General features: G+C 45.0%; 1 protein-coding gene across 3 annotated transcripts in view; it reads right to left on the bottom strand.

The window, feature by feature from the left end:
- The window catches only part of SCAPER (S-phase cyclin A associated protein in the ER), a 725664-nt gene that overhangs the window by 598198 nt on the left and 112410 nt on the right, over nucleotides 1-15056 (bottom strand). For all 3 annotated transcript variants that reach the window (XM_063926586.1, XM_063926587.1, XM_063926588.1), the window contains exon 8: nucleotides 10342-10604. In XM_063926586.1, coding sequence (XP_063782656.1) covers nucleotides 10342-10604 — 263 coding nt within the window. The remainder of the gene's footprint in view (nucleotides 1-10341; nucleotides 10605-15056) is intronic.

The following is a 15056-nucleotide window of genomic DNA, read 5'->3' as shown; positions in this document are numbered from 1 at the left end:
GGATCGGCGGCGCGGCTCCGGGACGAACCCCAGGAGGACCTGTGTTCCGACTCCCTCTGGAGCTAAGTGTCCAGTAGCCTAAGACTCCAATCCATCCTGCACGCAGGTGAGTTGGAAATCTCTCCCCTAAGTCCCTCGATGCAGTGATCCTGTTGCCAGCAGGATTCACTGAGATTTAAACCTAAAAAAACTTTTTCTAAGCAGCTCTTTAGGAGAGCCACCTAGATTGCACCCTTCTCGGACGGGCACAAAAACCTAACTGAGGCTTGGAGGAGGGTCATAGGGGGAGGAGCCAGTACGCACCATGTGATCCTAAAAGCTTTATTTAGATGTGCCCTGTCTCCTGCGGAGCCCGCTATTCCCCATGGTCCTGACGGAGTCCCAGCATCCACTAGGACGTTAGAGAAACAGAGATTCTATACTGCCCATGGCCACCGAAAAATGTTTGCAGAAAACCGTAAGCAAAGTAACATTGATGCCTGGAGAGGTAGAATGGGGTTGGGCATGCAAGGGTGTGACACAACCAGGCGTGGCCACATCTGAAGATTCACCTTGTACGAGGCGTACGTCTTGTGGCTGATGGAGCGATGGTGCATTGATACAATGGTGATGATGATTATCAGCCGCATTAGCTAGCCACTTATGACTGCGCACTGGCCTAGTCAGCTAAGAGTACTTTGTTCTGTATATTAATTGAATTTGCTGCTATTTGCATTATTTATTTGGATTACAGAATCCAATTTGATTTAGTAAAACTACAGCTATGGAAGTCGATATATATAATTACATTTTATATAGATAACGCAATTTTCACATTTACTATTAAGCCAAGAATTGATTCTGTATTGTGTACATGACACATCCTTCAATTATTAGATTGTGTACAAATAGGCTTAGTTGAGTTTAATAGTTAATACTAACACTGTCAAGCCACCTATCTATGCTAATGTAACTACACACTTCTTTCTGATGCTCATGGTTCATTAGGAATACCAGTCAGCAACCTTGTCTGAGCTGGCTGGAAGAGGATGAGCCTCCTATATGTAAAGGTGCACATCATCAGGCCATAGCAGGGAAACCGTTCATTATATTGTGGAGAAATATGTATTTATATTTCAAAAGAACACATTCTTTAATATTGTGTGAAAAAGAAAACAAAACTTTACAATGTATTTTATTTTTATTAAAGGTTTGTCAAGGTAACAGAGCAGGGAGGGGATAAAGGGGATGCACCAGCATCCCGACCAGCGGAATTTCATACCAAACCTAATACAATTGGCAGATGGAGCCAACTGAGTGTGAGAATTCACATAAGAAAATGAAATAAGTCATGATATGTCAACTGTGGATGGTAAAAAAAACACAGTGGTAGCTACTCAGTCACTCTGGAGATACTTTGGAAGGCATGCTGGTCCTTGTAGTGCTACGGGAGATGCTAGGGGTGGCTCTCAGGTAAGCTATCCCTCAATCTGGATGTATTTTTGTATGTGTCTTTATCATGAGGCCTTACTATAAACAAATCACATGGCCCTCTGTGGGCACTGCTATTATGTAGTGTAGGGCTGCTGATATTAGAGAAGCCGTGAAGGTGCTTGGCAGTTCCCATGTATTTGCAAATATATGTAACAAATATCTCTGAAATTCTATTACAAAATAGTTTCAAGTATTATTACAGGTATTAGTCAGTGTGTTAGGAGGATACCAGGGGGAAAAAAGTGCCCCCCTTTCTGTTTGCTGTTAACTGTTGATGGTGGTAAGGTTAGAATGGTAGGGAGTGGGTCGGGGAGATATGTCAACGCCTCAGAGATTAAGGTCTTGTCTCTATGGGCGAAAGCAAAACTAGCAATCGTGAGAACTGAATACATCAGATCAGACGCCTCACAACCAATGGGTGCTAAATGGTAGACAATCTGATCAGATGCTCATAAAAAATACTTAAAACATATTCAAAACAGTGAACCTGCCAAACATTATTGACTACAGCAACCCAAGTAGGAGCTTCTGCTTGTTTCCATTTGCAGAATATTCAAAATTCAACAACATTCATAATATGTTGAATAATAAAGGCTGCGGATCTAAGTGTGTTTAGAGGGGTAGGTAGTAAGCGTGAGTAAGATACAGAATAAATTATTGCTACTAACATCTGCTGCTTTCTAAAGATCACTGAGACTACAGCCCGCCTCATGTACTGTGCATAAGTAACATCAGCGACTACAGACTGCCTCATGTACTGTGCATAAGTAACATCAGCGACTACAGACTGCCTCATGTACTGTGCATAAGTAACATCACTGAGACTACAGCTCGCCTCATGTACTGTGCATAAGTAACATCACTGAGACTACAGCCCACCTCATGTAGTGTGCATAAGTGACATCAATGAGACTACAGCCCGCCTCATGTACTGTGCATAAGTAACATCACTAAGACTACAGCCCGCCGCATATACTGTGCATAAGTAACATCACTGAGACTACAGCCCACCTCATGTACTGTGCATAAGTAACATCAGAGACTACAGCCCGCCTCATATACTGTGCATAAGTAACATCACTAACACTACAGCCCGCCTCAAGTACTGTGCATAAGTAACATCACTGAGACTACAGCCCGCCTCATATACTGTGCACAAGTAAGATCACTGAGACTACAGCCCGCCTCATGTACTGTGCATAAGTAACATCACTGAGACTACAGCCCGCCTCATATACTGTGCATAAGTAACATCACTAACACTACAGCCCGCCTCAAGTACTGTGCATAAGTAACATCACTGAGACTACAGCCCGCCTCATATACTGTGCACAAGTAAGATCACTGAGACTACAGCCCGCCTCATGTACTGTGCATAAGTAACATCACTGAGATTACAGCCCACCTCATGTACTGTGCATAAGTAACATCACTGAGACTACAGCCCACCTCATGTACTGTGCATAAGTAACATCACTGAGACTACAGCCCACCTCATGTACTGTGCATAAGTAACATCACTGAGATTACAGCCCACCTCATGTACTGTGCATAAGTAACATCACTGAGACTACAGCCCACCTCATATACTGTGCATAAGTAACATCACTGAGACTACAGCCCGCCTCATGTACTGTGCATAAGTAACATCACTGAGACTACAGACCGCCTCATGTACTGTGCATAAGTAACATCACTGAGACTACAGCCCACCTCATGTACTGTGCATAAGTAACATCACTGAGACTACAGCCCGCCTCATGTACTGTGCATAAGTAACATCAGAGAATACAGACTGCCTCATGTACTGTGCATAAGTAACATCACTGAGATTACAGCCCACCTCATATACTGTGCATAAGTAACATCACTGAGATTACAGCCCGCCTCATGTACTGTGCATAAGTAACATCACTGAGACTACAGCCTGCCTCATGTACTGTGCATAAGTAACATCACTGAGACTACAGCCCACCTCATATACTGTGCATAAGTAACATCACTGAGATTACAGCCCACCTCATGTACTGTGCATCAGTGACATCAATGAGACTACAGCCTGCCTCATGTACTGTGCATAAGTAACATCACTGAGACTACAGACCGCCTCATGTACTGTGCATAAGTAACATCACTGAGACTACAGCCCACCTCATGTACTGTGCATAAGTAACATCACTGAGACTACAGCCCACCTCATGTACTGTGCATAAGTAACATCACTGAGACTACAGCCTGCCTCATGTACTGTGCATAAGTAACATCACTGAGACTACAGCCCACCTCATATACTGTGAATAAGTAACATCACTGAGATTACAGCCCACCTCATGTACTGTGCATCAGTGACATCAATGAGACTACAGCCTGCCTCATGTACTGTGCATAAGTAACATCACTGAGACTACAGACCGCCTCATGTACTGTGCATAAGTAACATCACTGAGACTACAGCCCGCCTCATGTACTGTGCATAAGTAACATCACTGAGACTACAGACCGCCTCATGTACTGTGCATAAGTAACATCACTGAGACTACAGCCCACCTCATGTACTGTGCATAAGTAACATCACTGAGACTACAGCCCACCTCATGTACTGTGCATAAGTAACATCACTGAGACTACAGCCCGCCTCATATACTGTGCATAAGTAACATCACTGAGACTACAGCCCACCTCATGTACTGTGCATAAGTAACATCACTGAGACTACAGCCCGCCTCATATACTGTGCATAAGTAACATCACTAACACTACAGCCCGCCTCAAGTACTGTGCATAAGTAACATCACTGAGACTACAGCCCGCCTCATATACTGTGCACAAGTAAGATCACTGAGACTACAGCCCGCCTCATGTACTGTGCATAAGTAACATCACTGAGACTACAGCCCGCCTCATGTACTGTGCATAAGTAACATCACTGAGACTACAGCCCGCCTCATATACTGTGCATAAGTAACATCACGCCTCATGTACTGTGCATAAGTAACATCACTGAGACTACAGCCCGCCTCATGTACTGTGCATAAGTAACATCACTGAGACTACAGCCCACCTCATGTACTGTGCATAAGTAACATCACTGAGACTACAGCCCGCCTCATGTACTGTGCATAAGTAACATCAGAGAATACAGACTGCCTCATGTACTGTGCATAAGTAACATCACTGAGATTACAGCCCACCTCATATACTGTGCATAAGTAACATCACTGAGATTACAGCCCGCCTCATGTACTGTGCATAAGTAACATCAGAGAATACAGACTGCCTCATGTACTGTGCATAAGTAACATCACTGAGATTACAGCCCACCTCATATACTGTGCATAAGTAACATCACTGAGATTACAGCCCGCCTCATGTACTGTGCATAAGTAACATCACTGAGACTACAGCCTGCCTCATGTACTGTGCATAAGTAACATCACTGAGACTACAGCCTGCCTCATGTACTGTGCATAAGTAACATCACTGAGACTACAGCCCACCTCATATACTGTGCATAAGTAACATCACTGAGATTACAGCCCACCTCATGTACTGTGCATCAGTGACATCAATGAGACTACAGCCTGCCTCATGTACTGTGCATAAGTAACATCACTGAGACTACAGACCGCCTCATGTACTGTGCATAAGTAACATCACTGAGACTACAGCCCACCTCATGTACTGTGCATAAGTAACATCACTGAGACTACAGCCCACCTCATATACTGTGCATAAGTAACATCACTGAGACTACAGCCTGCATCATGTACTGTGCATAAGTAACATCACTGAGACTACAGCTTGCATCATGTACTGTGCATAAGTAACATCACTGAGACTACAGCCTGCCTCATGTACTGTGCATAAGTAACATCACTGAGACGACAGCCCGCCTCATATACTGTGCATAAGTAACATCACTGAGACTACAGCCCACCTCATATACTGTGCATAAGTAACATCACTGAGACGACAGCCCGCCTCATGTACTGTGCATAAGTAACATCACTGAGACTACAGCCCGCCTCATGTACTGTGCATAAGTAACATCACTGAGACTACAGCCCACCTCATGTACTGTGCATAAGTAACATCAGAGACTACAGCCCGCCTCATGTACTGTGCATAAGTAACATCACTGAGACTGCAGCCCGCCTCATATACTGTGCATAAGTAACATCAGAGAATACAGACTGCCTCATGCACTGTGCAAAAGTAACATCACTGAGATTACAGCCCGCCGCATATACTGTGCATAAGTAACATCACTGAGACTACAGACCGCCTCATGTACTGTGCATAAGTAACATCACTGAGATTACAGCCCACCTCATGTACTGTGCATAAGTAACATCACTGAGACTACAGCCCACCTCATGTACTGTGCATAAGTAACATCACTGAGACTACAGCCCACCTCTTGTGCTGTGCATAAGTAACATCACTGAGACTACAGCCCACCTCATGTACTGTGCATAAGTAACATCACTGAGACTACAGCCCGCCTCATGTACTGTGCATAAGTAACATCACTGAGACTACAGCCCGCCTCATGTACTGTGCATAAGTAACATCACTGAGACTACAGCCCGCCTCATATACTGTGCATAAGTAACATCACTGAGACTACAGCCCACCTCATGTACTGTGCATCAGTGACATCAATGAGACTACAGCCTGCCTCATGTACTGTGCATAAGTAACATCAGAGACTACAGCCCGCCTCATGTACTGTGCATAAGTAACATCACTGAGACTGCAGCCCGCCTCATATACTGTGCATAAGTAACATCAGAGAATACAGACTGCCTCATGCACTGTGCAAAAGTAACATCACTGAGATTACAGCCCGCCGCATATACTGTGCATAAGTAACATCACTGAGATTACAGCCCACCTCATGTACTGTGCATAAGTAACATCACTGAGACTACAGCCCACCTCATGTACTGTGCATAAGTAACATCACTGAGACTACAGCCCACCTCTTGTGCTGTGCATAAGTAACATCACTGAGACTACAGCCTGCCTCATGTACTGTGCATAAGTAACATCACTGAGACTACAGCCCGCCTCATGTACTGTGCATAAGTAACATCACTGAGACTACAGCCCGCCTCATGTACTGTGCATAAGTAACATCACTGAGACTACAGCCCGCCTCATATACTGTGCATAAGTAACATCACTGAGACTACAGCCCACCTCATGTACTGTGCATCAGTGACATCAATGAGACTACAGCCCACCTCATGTACTGTGCATAAGTAACATCAGAGACTACAGCCCGTCTCATGTACTGTGCATAAGTAACATCACTGAGACTACAGCCCACCTCATGTACTGTGCATAAGTAACATCACTGAGACTACAGCCCACCTCATGTACTGTGCATAAGTAACATCACTGAGACTACAGCCCGCCTCATGTACTGTGCATAAGTAACATTACTGAGACTACAGCCTGCCTCATGTACTGTGCATAAGTAACATCACTGAGACTACAGCCCGCCTCATGTACTGTGCATAAGTAACATCACTAAGACTACAGCCCACCTCATGTACTGTGCATAAGTAACATCACTGAGACTACAGCCCACCTCATGTACTGTGCATAAGTAACATCACTGAGACTACAGCCCGCCTCATGTACTGTGCATAAGTAACATCACTGAGACTACAGCCCACCTCATGTACTGTGCATAAGTAACATCACTGAGACTACAGCCCGCCTCATGTACTGTGCATAAGTAACATTACTGAGACTACAGCCTGCCTCATGTACTGTGCATAAGTAACATCACTAAGACTACAGCCTGCCTCATGTACTGTGCATAAGTAACATCACTGAGACTACAGCCCGCCTCATATACTGTGCATAAGTAACATCACTGAGACTACAGCCCACCTCATGTACTGTGCATCAGTGACATCAATGAGACTACAGCCTGCCTCATGTACTGTGCATAAGTAACATCACTGAGACTACAGCCTGCCTCATGTACTGTGCATAAGTAACATCACTGAGACTACAGCCCGCCTCATGTACTGTGCATAAGTAACATCACTGAGACTACAGCCTGCCTCATGTACTGTGCATAAGTAACATCACTGAGACTACAGCCCGCCTCATATACTGTGCATAAGTAACATCACGCCTCATATACTGTGCATAAGTAACATCACTGAGACTACAGCCCACCTCATGTACTGTGCATAAGTGACATCAATGAGACTACAGCCCGCCTCATGTACTGTGCATAAGTAACATTAGAGACTACAGCCCGCCTCATGTACTGTGCATAAGTAACATCACTGAGACTACAGCCCGCCTCATGTACTGTGCATAAGTAACATCACTGAAACTACAGCCCACCTCATGTGCTGTGCATAAGTAACATCACTGAGACTACAGCCCGCCTCATGTACTGTGCATAAGTAACATCACTGAGACTACAGCCTGCCTCATGTACTGTGCATAAGTAACATCACTGAGACTACAGCCCGCCTCATGTACTGTGCATAAGTAACATCACTGAGACTACAGCCCGCCTCATGTACTGTGCATAAGTAACATCACTGAGACTACAGCCCGCCTCATATACTGTGCATAAGTAACATCACGCCTCATGTACTGTGCATAAGTAACATCACTGAGACTACAGCCCACCTCATGTACTGTGCATAAGTGACATCAATGAGACTACAGCCCACCTCATGTACTGTGCATAAGTGACATCAATGAGACTACAGCCCGCCTCATGTACTGTGCATAAGTAACATCAGAGACTACAGCCCGCCTCATGTGCTGTGCATAAGTAACATCACTGAGACTACAGCCCGCCTCATGTGCTGTGCATAAGTAACATCACTGAAACTACAGCCCGCCTCATGTACTGTGCATAAGTAACATCACTGAAACTACAGCCCACCTCATGTACTGTGCATAAGTAACATCACTGAGACTACAGCCCACCTCATGTACTGTGCATAAGTAACATCACGCCTCATGTACTGTGCATAAGTAACATCACTGAGACTACAGCCTGCTGCATATACTGTGCATAATGCTAGGCATACATGGTCAGACCGACAGGCATTTTATCTGACCCTGCCGATATCCAGGACTGTTGCATGTTGCATCAAGGCATGCTGCTCGGCGTGCCAGGCTGCAACAATTCGCAGCCAGCGATCACTTCATTAATTACTTTAGTACCTGTCAATCATAAAATATGTGGACAAACAGTAGCTTGTCCCTCACCACACAACTGAACCTAAGGATGACAGACAGTACAAACACAATTTACTTAATATTTCTTTGTCAATTTCTCAATAAGAAACTTTTGGCCTAGGGATGCCGTGATAAAAATTATTTTACCCTAGGGCACCATGATAGGACATCTCAGGATTTACTCAGCCGCTGCAACGATCCGGACCGATGCTGACATCAGAGACCCTCCTACCAAACGGCTGGGCACGCCTGTGTTTTCCCGGACACTCCTTAAAAACTGCAAGAAAAGCTAGCGTGCGATCGGGTCTGAATGACCCCGAGTTTGTCTGACCTGAAGGTAATGCTGACCCCTAGCCGTAATCCTATCCCTAACATACAGCCTAACCCTAACCTCCCCTTCCACGGCCTACTCCTAGCCTCCCCTCCCACAGTCTAACCGTAACCTCTACTCCAGCCTCACCCTGATAGCATGCTGAGAATGTTTGCATTGCACATATTGACATTGTGAATGTGACGATATTCTGCAGATGTTGACATATTCCTTGTCGACACAGCTGTCTACAATGTGGTGTAAACATTATAAACGACGACGTGATGACTGCACCCTCAGCAATAAAAGCTCTCTACACCCCAACTTTATGTTTTGTTAAATTACTGAATCTCTTCTTATATGTTACCCACTCAAGCTAAACTAAAGCAGTTTACTTAGGGATATATTTACAAAAAGGTTGATTTAGATCACGCATGTCATACTCAAAATCAAAACTGGGCCAAATAATCAAGGTCTATGTCTGGTGTGGGCCACAAGAAAAAGTGCCTAACATGGGTGTGTGATACACATATTGAGGCCAGATACAAATATGCCCTCAATAGTGCAGTGCCAGATACACATATGCCACCAATAGTGCCAGATACACATATGCCACCAATAGTGCAGTGCCAGATACACATATGCCCCCCAAAGTGCCGGATATACATATGCTCCAACAGTGCCAAATATACATATGCCCCCACAGTGCCAGATATACATATACTCCCCCACAGTGCCAGATACACATATGCCAACACTATGCCAGATATACATATGCCCCCACAGTGCTAGATACACATATGCCCACATAGTGCCAGATAATATCTGCCCCCACAGTGCCAGATAACATCAGCCTGATGGGCTGCCGGTCCGCGAGCTCTGATTGGCTCACGAATCGGCGCCTGATTTAAGGTACCCGCGCCGCCGGAGACCGGACCGAGGAGCAGGAGAGGCACGTGCTGTGCTCTCCTGCCCTCGCTGCAAGCAAGGCGGTCGGGACGCAAAAGGACCCCTGCCTGACCCTGCACGCTGCCCGTGGGCCACGAGTTTGACACCCCTGATTTAGATCTATTTACAGTAAATGTTAGTAAATGTGTGTTTTAGCCCATGATACACAACATCGATTTAAAATCAAAAAAAAATTACCGTGAGGCTCAGGATGGATAGCTTGTGCAAGAGTCTGAATTTTAGTAGAATAATTTTTGTTATACTCTATTAACTAAATGTAAACACTACACACATAATGAGCTACATGACTTTACTACAAGTAAGACATATGGCTACACGTTTACTTTTATATATTGCATTGGATAAATACAATGTCCTACCTGAGTGATTTCCGTCAGTGGAATTTCACATGGACATAGCAATTCCTTAGGAGGAGGGTCGACAAGTACCGGAGGGAGCTCTGATTTTGCAGTCTGTTCATGGCTCTCTTCTGGAGACTTGGAACACATGTTTTCTTTGTCACTATCATCTTTCGCCCTATGTTCTGTGGCTGAAGGAGCAGGCTTGTTTGTCACACCAGAAGATCTCGATCGTACAGGCCTTCCACGTTGTACAGTCTTCCAGCCTTCTGTATCTGTCCGATCTGCAAGGACAAAATCTGCATTATCAAAAAAGCCATGTTATTCTGCCCAACACCTAATTTACATGTCTGCTATTTAACATCACAAAATGGTGAGAAAACATGTCCTACTTTTTCCTACCTACAGGATGTCTACACAAGTGGCTTCCTTAAAAAAAAATGGAGAAGAGATCAATTGATCTATATGTGTGTCTGCTGCTCTCCAGGATCCCCACTGCCGGCATAACATACTACACCCCAGCAGTGATATTGGCCCTCATTCCGAGTTGTTCGCTCGCTAGCTGCTTTTAGCAGCAGTGCAAACGCTAGGCCGCCGCCCTATGGGAGTGTATCTTAGCTTAGCAGAAGTGCGACCGAAAGGATTGCAGCGCTGCTACAAAAAAAGATTGTGCAGTTTCAGAGTAGCTCGAGACTTACTCCTAGCTAGCAATGACTTCAGACTGTTTCGTTCCTGGTTTGACGTCACAAACACGCCCTGCGTTCGCCCAGCCTCGCCTACGTTTCCCCATCCACTCCTGCGTTTGTATCTGACACGCCTGCGTTTTTACCCACACTCCCCGAAAACGGTCAGTTACCACCCAAAAACACCCACTTCCTGTCAATCACTCTGCGGCCAGCAGTGCGACTGAAAAGCGTCGCTAGACCTTGTGTAAAACTGCATCGGCTTTTGTGAAAGTACGTCACGCGTGCACATTGAGCCGCATGCGCAGAAATGCTGATTTTTAGCCTGATCGCTGCGCTGCGAACAACGGCAGCTAGCGATCAACTCGGAATGACCACCATAGGCAGCTCGGCAGGATATAGGCAGCTCCAAAAGAAAATGATGCCTGCATCATATAAAAACATTTCAAAACTATCTTCCCCTAGTCGTACTGTTAAGGTCAATGATTACATCATGCCAGGGCTGCAAATGTCCCAACTGGTGGGGAGACTGCAGAACAAACCCTAAAGGCATCCATGCTTCCTGTTTTCAGCATAGCATCAATTCAGAGACCAACATACAGTATTGGTAGCAGCTCAACAGCTATTGGCATTCGGATTATAATGTCAATGACTTGTAGCAATTTGCTGTCAAAAACAGAAGGCAGACAGACATGGAGCTCAGTTTACATCCTAATCACAAATCAGGCTCCCCTTTGTTCTGCTTCAATATACTTATGGCCTCTACACGTGCAAAGGAGGGGTTCCAGCAGTGACCCCATCATTCAGATCATTCACGATTTGGTGGGTTTATTTATTTTTTAAAATGTTCAATATAAAGATAGATCATTTATCTTTGACAAGGCACTGAGTAAGAACATTTAGGTTATGCAGTTATTGAGGGTTAAAGAACAAACATTTCCAGTGTTGAGTTCTAAAAAAGGTGATGTTAAAATATTCCTCCTCTGCTTGTTCCCCCTTATGAACTGGTTTGGATGTAGTGAATATGGAGGAAAGCAGAGTGGCTCCTCCCTATGTAGTAAAGCAACTAGTGTCTTCCCAGATCTGACCATACGGCGGTATATCAGCCTTATTATCTCCCTGCTTTACCCCCCTCTTGGGGCCCATCGGTTTCGGTTTCATTTACTGCTAGCTCATGCATCATTCTCATATTGTATATGCTGTGTTATGTATCTTGTGACAAAAGATCTTGTTGTATGCCCCTTCCCCTGGGCCTTGACCCACCCAATATTTTGACCCTTATGTTTCCCTCTTCCTTTCTGTACCCCCCCCCCCTTCCCCTTTGCTTTATGTTTAGAAACTTTAAAAAAATCTAATGTTTAAAAAAAAATTATGTTAAAACATGTAGCTTTGATTTATACCATTAATCTTCATTTTATTTGCTGTTACTGAGAGTTTTAGATTCTTTTTATGTGAATATGACAGAATGCATCTACACAGAAATGAAACGAGAAAATACATTATTTTCATGGGATTCTTTAAGATAAGTTACGAAACCACAATTAAACTACATTATCCTCATCATTCATAGGCCTGACGCATTCACAGTCATATCTGTCCTTGCTAACACCACTACAAAGTCCTTCCCTGGTATACATCTGTGCGCCTGAATGTGCAAGGACTGGGATACTAACTCGCAGCGCCTAGAGACACTACATTACCATCGGTAGTACCATTGTAACTTGCTCCAGCCATATGGCAGGTGCAGTCTCTCATTGTGTACGTCTCTGAAAGCAACCGCTTCAAGCGACATGCCTGGGACGCCCCCATAAGACTCAACATCTATGTGCGTCTTTTAAACCACCCCTGTTACTTTTCCTTGCAGTTCTGCTACCTTACTTTTAAGTATGATAAGCAGCCCTGTAGGGATAAATTGGGAAGCATGCACAATGCATGCAAAATATTTCGTCACCACATCAGACATTGCCGCTGCGCCCGACTCAGGCCCTAAGTATATGTCTGAAAACAAAACAAAATGTCTTCCTATCGGTGTACAGATATGTCCTCATACGTCTTTGCTGCAATCACTCCAAACAGCCCCTCTTGGCACACCAGAGAATCTTCTAGTGTCTGGCAGATGTTTTGCTGAAAATGCGTCATAATCGCAACGCAATGTGACTAGGAGGCGCAGTGAAACTGTGCTTCATAACACTTGTATATTACGTGTGACTGAGTCTGTGGGCTTAATTCAGCATGGAACGCAGCTCCAACAGCGTTCACATGCTAAAGCCCTCTGCAGTGTGCGCACACGCATCTCACATGTGCACATCTCACACGCGCATCTCACATGTGCTAACGCCTCGGCCTGACTGACGGGCAGAGGCGTTAGCGGGGCAGGAGGGGGCACTGGGCGGCATTTTAGGGGAGCGTTCCGGACAACCATTTCTGGGGTGGGCCATGGCGGTTGCATGACGTCACACGTCATGACGGGTAGCCGTCTAACTTCACAGCTAGGCTGTGTAGGAAGAGGGCATTGGGGGGGGGGGGGGGTCTGAGTACCCAAAATCCCCTGATGGAGCAAATTCTTTTTTTCCAGGGATGGTGACGGCTGTGTCTCCACGTGCATGCAATGCGTATGTGGTGTGCTACAGTATGTATGTGTATGCAATGCGAATATGTATGTGTGGTGGGCTATGCATAAGTGTGCAATACGGAAATCCATCTCAGTGAATCCTGCGTTTTTCTGTTTGTTTGGGGTTTGGTTTTTTTTTGGTTTTTTTTTGGGGGGGGGGGGGGTTGGGGGTTTGGGGGCAGGACCTGGCATGCTGGCCATTGCCCTGTGCTGGGCGTCCGTCCGCATGTCAGAGTAGACAGTTGTAGGTGTTTGTTGTTGTTGTTTTTTGGGGGGGGGGTTTGGGGGGAGGGGGGCAGGACCTGGCATGCTGGCCATTGCCCTGTGCTGGGCGTCCGTCCGCATGTCAGAGTAGACAGTTGTAGGTGTTTGTTGTTGTTTTTTTTTTTGGGGGGGGGGTTTGGGGGGAGGGGGGCAGGACCTGGCATGCTGGCCATTGCCCTGTGCTGGGCGTCCGTCCGCATGTCAGAGTAGACAGTTGTAGGTGTTTGTTTTTTCGCACATCTACAACTCATACTGAATTAGGCCCTGTATATTGAACAGAATATATCTTGTATTGGAAAAAGCTGCAGCGGCTACATTGTAGCACTTTGTGTTTAGATTCAGAGACTCAGGGCCTAATTCAGAGTTGATCGCAGCAGCAAATTTGTTAGCAGATGGGCAAAACCATGTGCACTGCAGGTGGGGCAGATATAACATGTGCAGAGAGAGTTAGATTTGGGTGGGTTATTTTGTTTCTGTGCAGGGTAAATACTGGCTGCTTTATTTTTACACTGCAATTTAGATTTCAGTTTGAACGCACCCCACCCAAATCTAACTCTCTTTGCACATGTTATATCTGCCCCCCCCTCCCTGCAGTGCACATGGTTTTGCCCAACAGCTAACAAATTTGCTGCTGCGATCAACTCTGAATTAGGCCCTCAGTTACAAACAATATAAAAGTGTCACATATCAAATTAATTAGCACAGTCTCCCCGTGCCGCTTAGACACATAGTATTGCTAATAAGACGCAGTTTCTGCAAAAAAAGACGCCTGATATTAGCAGAATTGCACAGGACCTGGCAGCTCACTCACGCCAGGTATCTCGCTCTGAATAGCATATTGAGGCTAGATGTATGAGGACAGATCTGTACATGACATGCAAATCATTAAACAATCATCAATCACCTTATATGGAGTCATCAACTACTGGCAAAGGGACAAATTAATATAATTGGTTGCATAGACAGTTCCTTACTGGGGGTTCTCTGTATGCTTCATATACAGGAGACTACAGCAGTCGGCCAGTAATATTACAGACTTTGTAATCTCAAACTTTATCCCCAGAGAAATTTCAATTACATTTTCAGTTTTATTTCCATTCATACAAAAATAAACTAGTGTTCCCATCTGGAGTCCTTCCACTCCACTTCCTTTTATCACTGATAGATTTATGACTGGG

This window comes from Pseudophryne corroboree, chromosome 6, assembly GCF_028390025.1.
Source record: "Pseudophryne corroboree isolate aPseCor3 chromosome 6, aPseCor3.hap2, whole genome shotgun sequence".
In the NCBI taxonomy this organism is placed as follows: domain Eukaryota; kingdom Metazoa; phylum Chordata; class Amphibia; order Anura; family Myobatrachidae; genus Pseudophryne; species Pseudophryne corroboree.
Note: the sequence above shows the minus strand (reverse complement) of the source record. Positions and strands in the feature narration are given on the sequence as shown.